At 40.2% G+C, this 13,181-nt stretch overlaps 2 protein-coding genes across 2 annotated transcripts in view; both read left to right on the forward strand.

Moving 5' to 3' along the window:
* The window catches only part of LOC138025933 (uncharacterized), a 25,054-nt gene extending 19,685 nt beyond the window's left edge, over positions 1-5,369 (forward strand). Inside the window, 2 exon segments of the mRNA XM_068873075.1 lie at positions 1-2,519; positions 3,968-5,369. The exon segment at positions 1-2,519 is cut by the window's left edge and continues 2,305 nt beyond it. Coding sequence (XP_068729176.1) covers positions 1-2,519; positions 3,968-3,990 — 2,542 coding nt within the window. The 3' untranslated portion in view covers positions 3,991-5,369.
* Positions 5,370-8,600: 3,231 nt separating this feature from the next.
* On the forward strand, positions 8,601-12,420 carry LOC138025436 (monocarboxylate transporter 10-like). Its single transcript, XM_068872651.1, has 5 exons — positions 8,601-8,921; positions 9,423-9,669; positions 10,108-10,135; positions 10,980-11,346; positions 12,004-12,420. The coding sequence occupies exons 1-5, from the start codon at positions 8,741-8,743 to the stop codon at positions 12,180-12,182; spliced, it is 1,002 nt and encodes a 333-aa protein (XP_068728752.1). The 5' UTR covers positions 8,601-8,740; the 3' UTR covers positions 12,183-12,420.
* Positions 12,421-13,181: the final 761 nt, after the last annotated feature.

Here is a 13,181-nt window from a genome sequence, read left to right on the forward strand (position 1 = left end):
CAGTGACACTGAAAGGTACGCCTTGCAACATGGTGTCCAGCACATGATTGAGCTGAGCGAATCGGGCGAAAGTCCAAGACCTTGTGATGTAGAAGACCTGGTCAATACCTATGTGACCGATTTGGAACTCATTTATGCCAAACTTTGTGTGAACAGCACAGGCTCCTCGGAGGATATTCTCAGTGTTCAAAAGCATATTAAGCCAATTTTACTCAGTGAGCGAAGCCAGTCTCTTTTAATCTCTTTGCTAAAAGTGCTTAGAAAACACTCTTATCTGTTAAGAGACCATCCGCAACTTTGGTTCCAAAGTTTGATCAATGAAGGACCTCCTGAGCTATCATCTGAAGCTGCAATCATCCTCGAAAACAGGCTTCCCACCGTGCCGTACATGAAATACTTAGGCAATCAAGAAGAAAATGGAGCGATTAAAGCGCGATTTTACTGTTCAGATACGGTGGCTTGTTTCGATGTTTCACCTGAACTGGACTACATGGTGTGCGAATGCCGGGATGGAACGATCCACTTGTGGTATCTCGAGACTGCTAACTTGGAATGGAGTCGACCTTCCTTAATTAACAGAGAGTTTCAATATGTGCATCCTGGATTTGATGTAGTTTCTGATGGAGGCGCGTATCGTAAGATAGATTATAGAATTTTGACGTTTTACCGTTCTGTGGTATTTCATCCACGTGGTAAGTCAGTCCTACCGGGGACCCTCAGAAGTGTTTACACTCTCGAAGGAGACTGCATTTCCCTTTATCCTGATAGCAACTGCACGTTTTCACATTGTGCTTTTCCTACAGACAAAAAAACCATTTTAACAGACTGTTTTGATAATCCAAAAGAAGTTGTCTTGTGGAGTATGGAATCTGGTGAAGAGCTAAGGCGAATAACTTCAAATGATGTTATTACATCTTTTGCGGTTGCCAACGATGGTCCAGAAATTGCTTGAGGGGTGTCTGAAGGACCAAAACTCTTGTTCAAGTGTGACGTGGCATGTGGTATGATGCACTTCACAAAAGACAACAAGGCCCTGGTCTGTGGCTACCTCCCTTATAGAATAGAAGACGGCCTCGGATATGGTCGGTGTGGTTGGGTGTGTTACCGTAACCCGAAGTTTATCATTTGTCTATTTAAAACTCGCTTTCTACCTCAACATGACTTCGTCTTGTGGCCCATTGAACCAAAGACTCCGTTGGGCCGGGTGAAAAATGTGGAAAGTGTTTTTCCATGGTTAGTTACAGGATTCTACAAGTGGCTTGATAATGAAACAGCACTGGTTGGTAGCCCATCGTTTAAGTACGTCGCGGCAATCCATGTTGACTCGCTAAGTGAAGCGAATTGGCCTTTCACCAGACAAGTGGTCAAAGAAGTTGTATTTTCTTCTGAAGGAGATGTCATTTATTCCATCACCTCAAAAGATGAAAGTAGCGTCAGTGCGGTTCTAGTGACCGTACTCCGAATGTCAAGTCAAGAAATCTTGGTGGAAAAGTCTTTCACTTGCCCATCACTGTCGCTTGTCCCCGTGAAGGAAGGTGTTGTACTATGTTTGAAGGATAAAGTACCAGAGCTTTGGAATTTTGAGCTGACCGAGTGCATTCGACAAATTCCCAAACTAAAGGGAGCTAAAAAGCTTATTCGTTTATCAGATGACCTGATAGCCTGTGAATGGTATTGTCGTACATTAACACCTGAAGAATTCTCGGATTTTGGTTATCTAGCAGAGACAGAGAATTCCCTGGAACTTCATGCAGAAGATGACTTAATGGGAGATAACGAAGCTCTACATCATGATAACTCCACAGATGAAGAAACGTCAGACGATTCATCAACGACAGACACTTTTATAGGATTCAGTGATTTTTCAATCAAAGTAATGCGTACTTCATTCCTTTCCAAGCTTTTTGTGGACATCGTCAGTGTTACCAGTGGAGAGTGTGTTTCATCTATCAAGACAACGGCAAGTAATGAACACCATGAATTTGTTTCATGCAACAGTCAGAACCAGCTGTTAATCTGCACCAGCGATGAATTTGATGATGGCGTTCTTCACGGGGAACAGTTAACTGTTACTTTACGAAACAACAACTCCTTTTCATGTGTATGGGAAAGAAAAGCCGCGCGATACGACGAGCGTTCCTTTACGCCATATTTCATGTTCTCCCCTGAAGAAGAATTTGTAGTGACGTGGGCTTCCTTCAGTTCAGGCTATGGAGTACACATTCTTGATGCAAAAACTGGAGAAACACAACGCACTTTTCTCAAAGACCAAGATGACATTGTTGATTGTAAGTTCGTTGTCAATGGCGAGTCTCTGGTTTGCTGCAGTAAGGACAACTTCCTTCGATTGTTTGACATCAGATCTGGTGATCTACTTAGCGTGCTAGACGTTGAAGAGCAACCCTGCTGTTTAGGAGCCAGTGTGGACAAGCCTCTTGTCGCCATTGGCTTATGGGGCGCCAGATTGAAATTCGTTCATGTCAAGTTGCCAAGTGACCAGGACGCTGAAGGAAAGAAAGGTGAGAATTAATGCCTTAATGCTACTGTTCTAAGTGATTTCCTGCATCACGCATGGCTGTGATAGTATGCCGCTATTAATAGCAACAGTACACGGAAGTTCAGTAAGAAATAAAGTTTTGACACCATCTTTGTACAATATTTATATAGGACACCAAAAAGGTGTTTTAAAAGACCAATTTCAATATATTAAAATTCAGCCTTACACAATTGACCTCAGCACGAGGCTCTGAGGAATAAATCTCACAAACTCTGCAGTTCTTCTCTAGATCCTCGTACTGAGGTCTATTGTTTTTGGCTGAATTTTAAGATATCGAAATTGGTCTATTGAAGTAGTAACAGTGATCCTCCGTCCATGGGAATTTTCCCCTACTTTGTCTACTATTTAATGTTCATCCTGCCGTCCAATCTTCTATATGTGGCTTGCGTTATTTTTAACTGTTTCCTTTCCTTTACGTTAGTATCCCACTGAATTACTACTTTGCTACTTTACTTTGTCTACTATTTACGGGAGGCGCGGTGGCCTCATGGTTAGTGCGCTCGACTCCGGATCGAGTGGTCCGGGTTCGGGGCCTGGCCGGGGACATTGTGTTGTGTTCTTGGGCAAAACACTTTACTCTCACAGTGCCTCTCTTCACCCAGGTGTATAAATGGGTACCGGCAAATTCAATGCTGGGGGTAACCCTGCGATGGACTAGCATCCCATCCAGGGGGGAGTAGAAATACTCCTAGTCGCTTCATGCTACAGAAACCGGAGATAAGCGCCGGCCTGATGGGCCTCCTTGGCTCGAACGCAGACTTTACCTTTTACCTTGCCTACTATTTAATGTTCATCCTGTGTCCAATCTTCTTCTATATGTGGCTTGGGTTATTTTTAACTGTCTCCTTTCCTTTACGTTAGTATCCCACTGAGTTAGGTACAATTCACGGCCCATTTTGCTTCTTCAAGAGGGTTGATAAGGAAACGTTTTACTTCATGAATTTGTCTGAAATTTTGCTTTTTAACGTTTGTGAGAGTTAACATTATCAAGTAAACTCAAAACTCCAACATATGAATGTAAAGTACTAAAGCACTTCTAAGTGATTGCCAAGGAATACCTCTTTTAAGATTGCCAAGGAATACCTCTTAAGACTGCTAATTCGGTTTAAACTTAGAATTAAGGCCTAGAATTAAAAACTCTCCGAAGGCAGGTGACAAGAATGGTGTAGATTTTACCCACTTACTTCAGTCTGTCATTTAATCCTGTATATTTTTGTCTTCGCTTTTCAGCTGTGCTTCCGTCAGTACATCTAAGTTTTGTTACCGCACTCTCTTGAACAGAAATTGGATGAGCGTAATCACACCGCCCAAATAAATATTTTTGAACTTGAGCAGTCGATGAATTCGTCATCAATTTTAGGTGTTTAGCAGCTTGGTTGCCACTCGCATACATGTCTCTATCTTTTGCAGGTTTCCGTGTCAAACAGAAGTGAATTACACATGGATGGTATTCTCGATGTTGCCAGTAACTGGAACGTGTGAAAGCAGATTTCAGAGCGCGGCGGAGTTCACCAGCGTGGGATTAGTTTTGATCCAAGTTGAGTACCAGTTACTCTGAACATTTCAGATGGGAATATGTAAAGTAACTTTATAACTTTATAAGGGAATTAATTTCACATTAAACACTATTTATGTTCATATCTTAGAGGTAAAGCTGTGTTAGAGTGATTCCTAAGGGATTCCGTGTACTAATATTATTATTATTATTATTATTATTATTATTATTATTATTGTTGTTATTGTTGTTGTTGTTGTTGTTATTATTATTATTATTATTATTATTATTATTATTATTACATTTTGCCATTTTACAATAAATTTACAGTAAATAATTAAAGTTAAGATAAGAAATATGGCGAGGAAACCTAAAGAAACCAGGAGGCTTATACGAGGTTAGGTTTCCTCCCAAAACAGAAATAATTAAATAACACAAACATAGTGGAGCAAGACGTTCAGTTAGGTGTAACACAGGAGTAGGAACGAAGACTAAGGAAGGAATTAAAGGACATTAGCGTTGGGGTATTTTTAATTTCATAACTAAGGGTATTGAAAAATTTGGGGCCTTGAAAAGAGATAGAAAACTGCCTTATGTTAGTCCTGCAAAGAGACAGCGGAAAAAAAGAAGCGTGTCTTGTGTTGTAACTATATAATACTATTATTAACAGAGAAAAAAGAGTCAAATTTAGGAGGGAGATTACCAATAGTAAAAGAATACATAAATTTACCTAGTTGTAATAAGTAGATACTGGTTATTTTGAGAAATTTAAATTCTTTAAAAATTGGATCAGTGTGAGCATCACAACCGGACCTGCTTACTATCCGTATCGCCCTTTTTTGTTATATTGTTAACCTTTTCAGGTTACTTTTGTAAGTGGATCCCCAAACTAAATTACAATAATAAAGATACGGAAGAACCATAGAATTATATAAAGTACGTAACGAGGTTTTAGAAAGGAAATAACTGGATCTATAAATTATGCCAATAGATTTAGATATTTTATGTGCAACAAGCGATATATGGGACTTCCAGGAAAGACAATTATTCAGTACAACACCAAGGAAGAGGGTCTCTGAGACTTGGGTTAACGCTTCCCTATTAATGGAAATGTCAAAATCATAGCGGAGTCTTTTTTGTCGAGGTCTAAACACCAGAAATTTAGTTTTTGTTATATTAAGGGAAAGTTTATTTGCAGCAAACCGGGCTGAGAGCTTATTGAGTTCATTGTTTAAGATATTGTTCAAAGTAACCGGGTCCTTTTCAGAAATAAATAAGTTGGTGTCATCGGCAAATAAAATGGATTCTAGGCCAGAAGCGTCACAAAGGTCATTGACGTATATGATGAAAAATAGAGGGCCAAGAATTGAACCTTGTGGGACACCACAGAGTATTACCTCAGGGAGCGATCTATGGCCGTTATATTCCACAAATTGTGATAAATTGTGATCTTTGATAAACTGAATAGCTTTTGACCCAATCCAACGCTAGGCCTCGGATCCCATAGTGTTGTAACTTGTCAAAAAGAATGTTATGATTCACGGTATCAAATGCTTTAGACAAATCAATAAATTCTCCTGCTGCAAAAACAGATGCCTATCCAAGATCTTAACCTCATAATCAAGAAGTCTAATGCAAGCTACCATTCAGAACTTGACGGTCAAGCTTAACAACATTTCATCTCTCATGTCCCAAGCTTGCAGTCGACATCGGGAACCATGCACAGAAGCCCAATACCATCGAGTGAGTACTTTAATATCAGAAATGAATTCTCAGTTATACCATGAGATTAAAGCTGTTAAAGGCGCAAAATTTGCTACTGTTCTTGATAAGGCGCCTTCCCACCATAGTACCATTAATCAAGCATCTGTACAACATAAACGTACAGTCGTCACAATCCCTGACGATCTTCCTCTCACCGACGCGGAGAACTCCGTTCTAAGCGAAGGGCTTCCTTTCGTTCTTTCCTGTAAACAGCAAAACTGACGAGTACCAAGTTAAAGCTGATTGTGAGCGCTATTTTCGCCGCTTACGTCTCAAGGCTCATTTCCATGACCGCGAAGACGCATCCATAACGCCTGATAATGATCCTTTCACAAAGTTTGAAAACAAGACGTCAACATGGACCCCTCCGGATGGCCAATTTTCAACCATTGACCATTACATCGACTGTCGCCGCCGTAGTATTAATTCTAAAAACTACACAAGGCCTATGGTCGTTTCCAACCTACCGCAAGAGGAGAAGCAATTCCGTCTATTGGGACATGAAGATGTCCTAAGAGAAATCGAAAACAATGCCTATGCAAATTGTTGGGAGGTAAAAGAAGTGTATTATAGGATTTGTGCAAGTAGAGAATAATGAACTTCGTATTGACATTACAATACATTGCTATAAGCTAAAGACTCATTCTAGAATTACTGCTTTGGTTGGAACACGGTTTAGGGAGGGTTGGCACCACATACTCTGGTACCTATTCCCTCACTTGACCAGTGACATTTAACTCATTATTTTTTCAAATCCCGTATACATCTTGTTTACCCCTAAACATTTTGCATAATTATTGTTTGCAACTTCTCCTGGGACATGAAGATGTCTCAAGCGAGATCGGAAACGATGCCTATGCCTGGATCCGCCCCTGGTCAACCGTTTTTTGCTTATAATGGTTTATAGTGCTTATAAGAAATATATTATTGCAATTTTTTATAGTCAAATAACTAAAAGATGGAATATATTTAAGAATGTAGGAGTATTGGATGAAGGTCGATGTTGAAACTCGCGCATGACTTTTTTCTTAGCCAGTCAAGAATATCCCGCATGCGCAATACAACAGTTTATCTTAATTATGTGTCACGTTTCACTTTTCAAAGAGACTGCAAGTGCAGTTTCTATGTTTCAAAAAACAAGCTATTTCTGGCGAAAGTGAATAAATGTTATATGTTAATTCAGGACATTAAGAAAGAGACATCAGTTGTAGTCATATGGAAATAGATCAGGTATTTGTATCGATGGTACTCCCAAACGCCACTCATTATGGCTTTACAGTTGACGAAGTTTCTGCTTCAGATCAAACGAGTCCAGCGCTTTCTTGATCGATGCTATAAAAGACATTATACTTCCAAATATTATGACAAGATTTAACCCTGGCTAACAACAGCTAAAGAAACAATGAAATATTCTTACAGGTTTCAACACCGAGGACAGCCTAGAAAATCATTATACAGCTTCGAAAACTACGTAACGTTGATTACTTATTAGCAAAGATTGTTTGTCAAACTGAACTTGAGCTGGAAAAATCGCTGCTCAAAGTGAGCAGAGAGAGTGGGTGCCACTCGAGTATTCTATTACACTTATCTTTGTTCGGGATATAGTTGGCACCTAATATTTACGAATTAGAAATCGGAAACAACGAAAACGCACTCGGATCTTTTGGCATTGAAATGTTTAAAATGTTACCTGGACTATTACGTGATTGATACCTCTGAATTAAGAGAGGTTTTTACATGAGAAAATCGGTAAAGTACTGCTTTCGGAAAGAAAAAATATCAGCAAGTGAAATCGGTGAAAGAGTTTCCAGTCCTTGAATCTTTTCTGCAACTTAGCTTTCATATTCACTTTGCAATTTATCCCAACATAATTTTATTTATTAATTTTTCTCCGTAGCCTTTTTAAAGAGGTAGTTTATTAAGGCCCTTTTTGCAAGCAGGTAAGGTAACCTGCTTCTATGGTTATCCTTGCAGGAGATTCAAGGGTAGCGCGGGCAAGCAAATTTTACAGGAAGGGTTACCCTATGCATCGCAAACACAATGGAAACTGTTAAAAAGTTGTCCGGGGTATAGGTGAGTTGTCCCTAGCTAGGGTTACCCTAGCACCAGGGTAACCCTAGCTGCCTTGTAAACACGTCGATGAAAAAAAGAAGAAATGTTTGAGTGTTAGGGTAACTCTCTTTCTAGGGTAATATAACCCTAGCAATAGGGTTACCCTCCCTCCTTGTAAACAGGGCCTAAGGCAATATATCGTCGTTGTCCTTTCGCATTTATTTTAAACCACGTTATGGCTCACCAGTACGGTAATACTGAATTTTAGGTACCTTATGACTCGAGCATAATACATTTCGCAAGTCGTTTTTAAAAAAAAGGCAAATGTGGACTTCGATCGAGTTTTGCAAGTCATTCGAAAGGAAATTTAGTTTGATATATACACCGTTTTAATAAATCTAATATATATCGTTTTGCACTAATGACCTCGAAGTCTTGCTTTCAAATTCTATTCAGAAATGTACAAAGGCCTAAAAGTTTTCAGATTTCTTTTCTTGTTTGAAGCCTTTGAGTTTGACATCATTACCGGAAAACTGCATGATAATTATGTTAGACTTCCTCTCCGGCAATCAGAACAAATTTTCAATTTCTACTCATTTTACCCAAAAATTCCGAACAATTGTTTCGAGATATATTCGTATTTTGTTTTTTTCTTTGCTTCATTTCAACTGTTGATGTACAGTTTCATTACCCATTCTGTATGTAACGAAATCCGAATCACGAGTGAAAAGCACGAGAAGTTTTCACCCGTGATTCACCCGACTCCAAAACAAACCGAGTATTCTCGAGTATTCATTTAACACAAAATCCATCCGCGACAAAGCGTCCATACTCAAGATCTAAGGCATTCAACACAAGTCACCGTGAAATTTATGGCCATTTCTCAGTTGTTTTGCTTCACCGGTCCTCCTCGTAAACGTGACAGTCTGTGGTCATGGCTGGTCTGTGCTTGTGCTACGATGACTTCGATTTCATCGCTCGGGTTTCTTTTTAGCTTTGGAGTTTTCCTGCCAGTGTTTATGGATTATTTCAAGTCATCCAGAGAAACTGCAGGTAGGTAAATTAGTGGGCGTTATGTCAAGAGCTTAATTTGCCATAGCTTGGTACCGATTTCCAATAATCTCGTCAGTTTTGATCCAATTTTGTCAACTACATCAGAGACTGGCACTAACAACAGTTAAACCTCATACACCTTATTTCAAAATGGCCGCCATTTTAGTGTTCGTTTGTTTGCTTGCAAATTGGCCCTTTTGCCTCGTTCTTAAACTTAAAATTCAAAAGAATATTTAACCTTGAACGAGGCAACAAGAGATAATTTGCCAACAATTAAAAGAATGCTAACTCCTACTCTATCAAGTTTTTTGTATCAGAATTTCGCGAGACACCGCGGTAAACACTATTGAAACTTATATCTTAAAACCAGATTTCTTAATTGACGTAACATTCATATTCTGGCAGTTTTAAGACCTGTTCCTAAAGTTCCGCTTTTTTATCAGGGAATCTTGTTTAAGAAAGACCGCCATGAAGGTTTTTTTTCTTTTTGTCTGATTATAGCATGCCTTGGTTCCGTTGCCATAGCATTGACCTTCTTCACCGGCCATTTTTCGACTGCTCTCATCTCTCGATTTGGCTGTCGCATCACGACTGTGATCGGAGGAGTATTCTGTGCCATGGGCTTGATAGCTAGTTCATTTGTTGAGAACGTTTTTGTTCTCTTCTTCACTTACAGTTTTCTGTTTGCTGTGGGTTGCAGTTGCACATTTTCCGTGGGGCTGGTAGTATTGAGCCAGTACTTTAAGAAGTACCCAAAAAAAATTTTAGCCTCAATTTTTACTGGAATATATACTTAAGTACCAAAGTAAGGGGGGCCCGGGCCCCCCGGGCCCCTCCCCTAGATCCGCCACTGCACTATTCTAAAAGAACATGGAACGGACTTCCAGGTGTTGTCAGTTATAGCCCGGACGTCTGGTGTGATTGAGGGCCACAAGTTTATTAGCCTTGTCCTTTTCAAAAAGAAATTTGCTCGATACAACTTATGTCTATCTTTTTCTAACCAGCTTAGACCAGCACTGAATAACGAATAATTGTATTACTTAGTTACCAATCCCTGAAACTGATTTACCAGATAATCTAACCGTGCTGTTGCTTTCAAAACTTTAAAACGTACAATTGGGATGTATTGGCTCATGAGCCCTTTTTAGTCAGTTTTTTAAATTCATTTTTTTGTTATGGTAACTAGCTATTTCACTGATTTCCGAGGACAAGAAGTTTAAACATAGGCAGATGACTGAACTTAACCAGGAGGCCAAGAGTAGGGGGGAAGCGCAGTGGCCTCATGGCTGATGAGCTCGACTCCGGAGCGAGTGGTCCGGGTTTGGGCCCTGGCCGGAGACATTGTGTTGTGTTCTTGATCAAGACACTTCGATCACTCTTTTCTCCACCCAGGTGTATAAATGGGTACTGGCGAATTTAATGCTGGGGGTAGCCCTGCGATGGACTAGCACCCCATCCAGGGGGGAATAGAAATACTCCTAGTTGCTTCAAGCTTCAGAAACCGGGATAAGCTCCCGCCTTATGGGCCACTTGGCTCGTAAGCAGACTTTACCTACCTTACCAAGAGGAGGAGATTTCCTCTCCCATAGAAGCCCTATGACTCAACCTTTGCGCGTATCTTTTTATGGCCAATCAAAATGACGTTATTGTTGGGGCCACGCGAGCACATTGCATATGGTCTCTATGGAGATAGCAACGCATTAACATGCATTAACACTGCACGTCCTTACATAAAGGAGTCGTTACGTCCATTTGCACACAACTGCCACCACCATCCAACATCTGCAGAACCAACAACTCCCAATAATGTTTATTTTGAAAGAATTATTTCCTTTGATTCAGTAAATCAATATGGCTACCCAGCAATTGAATGAATTGCATGAATTACATGGTTCCGGACATTTTTCCCAATCTTTCTCATTGCATTTATTTTTCCATTCATTCGTTCTTTCCTTTATTTGTTTGTTTGTTTGTTTGTTTGTTTGTATTCTCAGGCTATTCATAATTCAATTTAAATCAAACAGACCTTTGTTTTGAATTTTCCTTGGTCTCTCTTAGATTCGCTTTTCTGAGGACCTGGGCTTTTCACCGAAGAGAGCATCAGAGTTGCTAATTTATTACGGTTTGTGCTCCGCAATTGGTCGTCTACTGGCTGGCTTTTTGTGCAGTCACCCAAGAGTGAACCCCTTTCACGTTTTTCAAGCGGCTGAGTGCATTGCTGGATTGAGTACAGTTTTAGTGACACTGGGAATCACGTATACAACGCTAATCATCTATATTGTTGTCTACGGGCTCAGTGATGGTTTCTTCTTCACTACTTTAAGCTTCCTTTTACTCACTGTTTCTCCTCATAAGACCGCAGCCGTTCTAGGTTGGGAGATGATGTTAACTTCTCTATTCTTGGCAAGCGGCCCTGCTCTAGCTGGTGAGTGTCTTGTATTTTGTTGCGCCGTAATTTGCGCTGTCAGACGGTCTGTTCGTTTTCAAGATGCAAGCCAGCGAAGACCTGAGTCTCAAGTGAGTCTTTGCGCAAACCACAGCGAAATACCGACATTAAAAACCTTCACCGGAAGCTTACTTTTTAGGGGTTTCCTCATTTACCCCCACAACTCCTGAGCTCCCCGATCCCTTTATCCCTTATATACCCCCCCCTGGAACCCATTCCCCCCCCCCCCACCTAATTTTTCTCTGCTTGTCGTTGCTTTGGAAATTGACGGAGCCGAAGTGTTAAGACGCATAGGAAATCGTATAAACGCGAGTGCATTTCTTAATTTATGAGCACGACAGATGACGATTGTTTTGAAAGTTATCAAAATTCGGCGAGTGCAATTTGAGAACAAGTTCATATGATTTTATACTTATATATACTCAAAAAAAAAAAAACACTCCATCGCTTTGTTTCCATAGCAACTTCCGCATTGCACTCTCTAACCTGTTTTTCACTCCATAACCACTTATGCATTCGTCTTTGACCAATCAGAAACGCGATATTTTGTTGAGTATGTAATAATTGTGGTTTATAACACGAATCTCCTAAGGCATTAGCCACAAGTCTGATACATAACGTTTGTCTATTCTTCAGGCCTGTTAGCGGATAAGCTGGGTTCGTATGTGGTACCTTTTCAACTGGCTGGAGGAATTACACTGACTGGGGCACTCATTCCATTTACGCTATTATGCTTCCAACGATCTGGACGCGCTACCCTAAGGCTACCGCAGGACGAAGGCCAGCCGCTGTTGAACGAGTTAAACCACAGCTAGAAATATTTGGCATAAAGTGAGGTGCAGGACAACCTTTCTCAAGCGAGTGACCTTATCCCCTACCCAGCAGCCTTGAAAACGTGGTTGGTGCAGAAATTGTGAAGTTAGAATATGTGCGCAACTGATCAACACGCTCATTGGTTCCAAAAACGTCGCTTTTAACTTAATATTTTTCGCAGTGACGCTGTTACACTGACGGGTGCCGCAAAACTGGGTCATAACGTTCCTTACGGGTTTTATGCGCATTTAACTTTAGTTTTTAGTATTGTATATTTTTGTAGTTGCTTTTATTGCAAATATTTTTATTGATAAACTTGATAACTCCAAGCTTGCAAACACTGACGTCTAGCGCGGAAAACGTCATAACCTTGTTTTGGTTCTCTTGACTCAGGGAATTATACATTTAAAAAAATTACCCGATTCTTATGCTGTCACTTCTTGTTCGCTTTCTTGCTTCATCTATGTCTATACCAAAGAATTAAGCCAATCCTATCCGAGACAATCACATATGAACCAGGGGTATCGAATAGCTTACGCGAACATGCGAGTACTGCGTATTTTTTGACTTGTTTTGCCAGAACCCGCGACGAGAACTTCTCGCTGGTACCGAGCTCAGCGAGCTTTGGAGGAAGTTTGAAATTTCAGATTCTCTCGAGGAGCTATCGTTTTCCTCGTTTACTGGCTTGTTCTTAATTAATTTAGTAACATTAAAAATCTCACCTTATCATGGAAAATTTCATTGAAGGGCAAAGGCTTCTTGCTTCTAAACATAAGAATGGCATCCTCGAGCTTTCAAGTGGCCATAATATATATCTCGAATTTCTCTTAAAATTTTTATTCTGGCTAACTGAAACATGACCTAGATTAAATTATTCGCATTTACACACTGTACCCTTAATTGAAGGTAATAAATGAGCCGGAACTCTTCGTACAGCACATGTTCTTGTTTTTACAAGACTTGGTATTAAGCCTAGTTTTCATATGTCGGGAAAATCCCAG

Source organism: Montipora capricornis, chromosome 12, assembly GCF_036669925.1.
Source record: "Montipora capricornis isolate CH-2021 chromosome 12, ASM3666992v2, whole genome shotgun sequence".
Taxonomy (NCBI): domain Eukaryota; kingdom Metazoa; phylum Cnidaria; class Anthozoa; order Scleractinia; family Acroporidae; genus Montipora; species Montipora capricornis.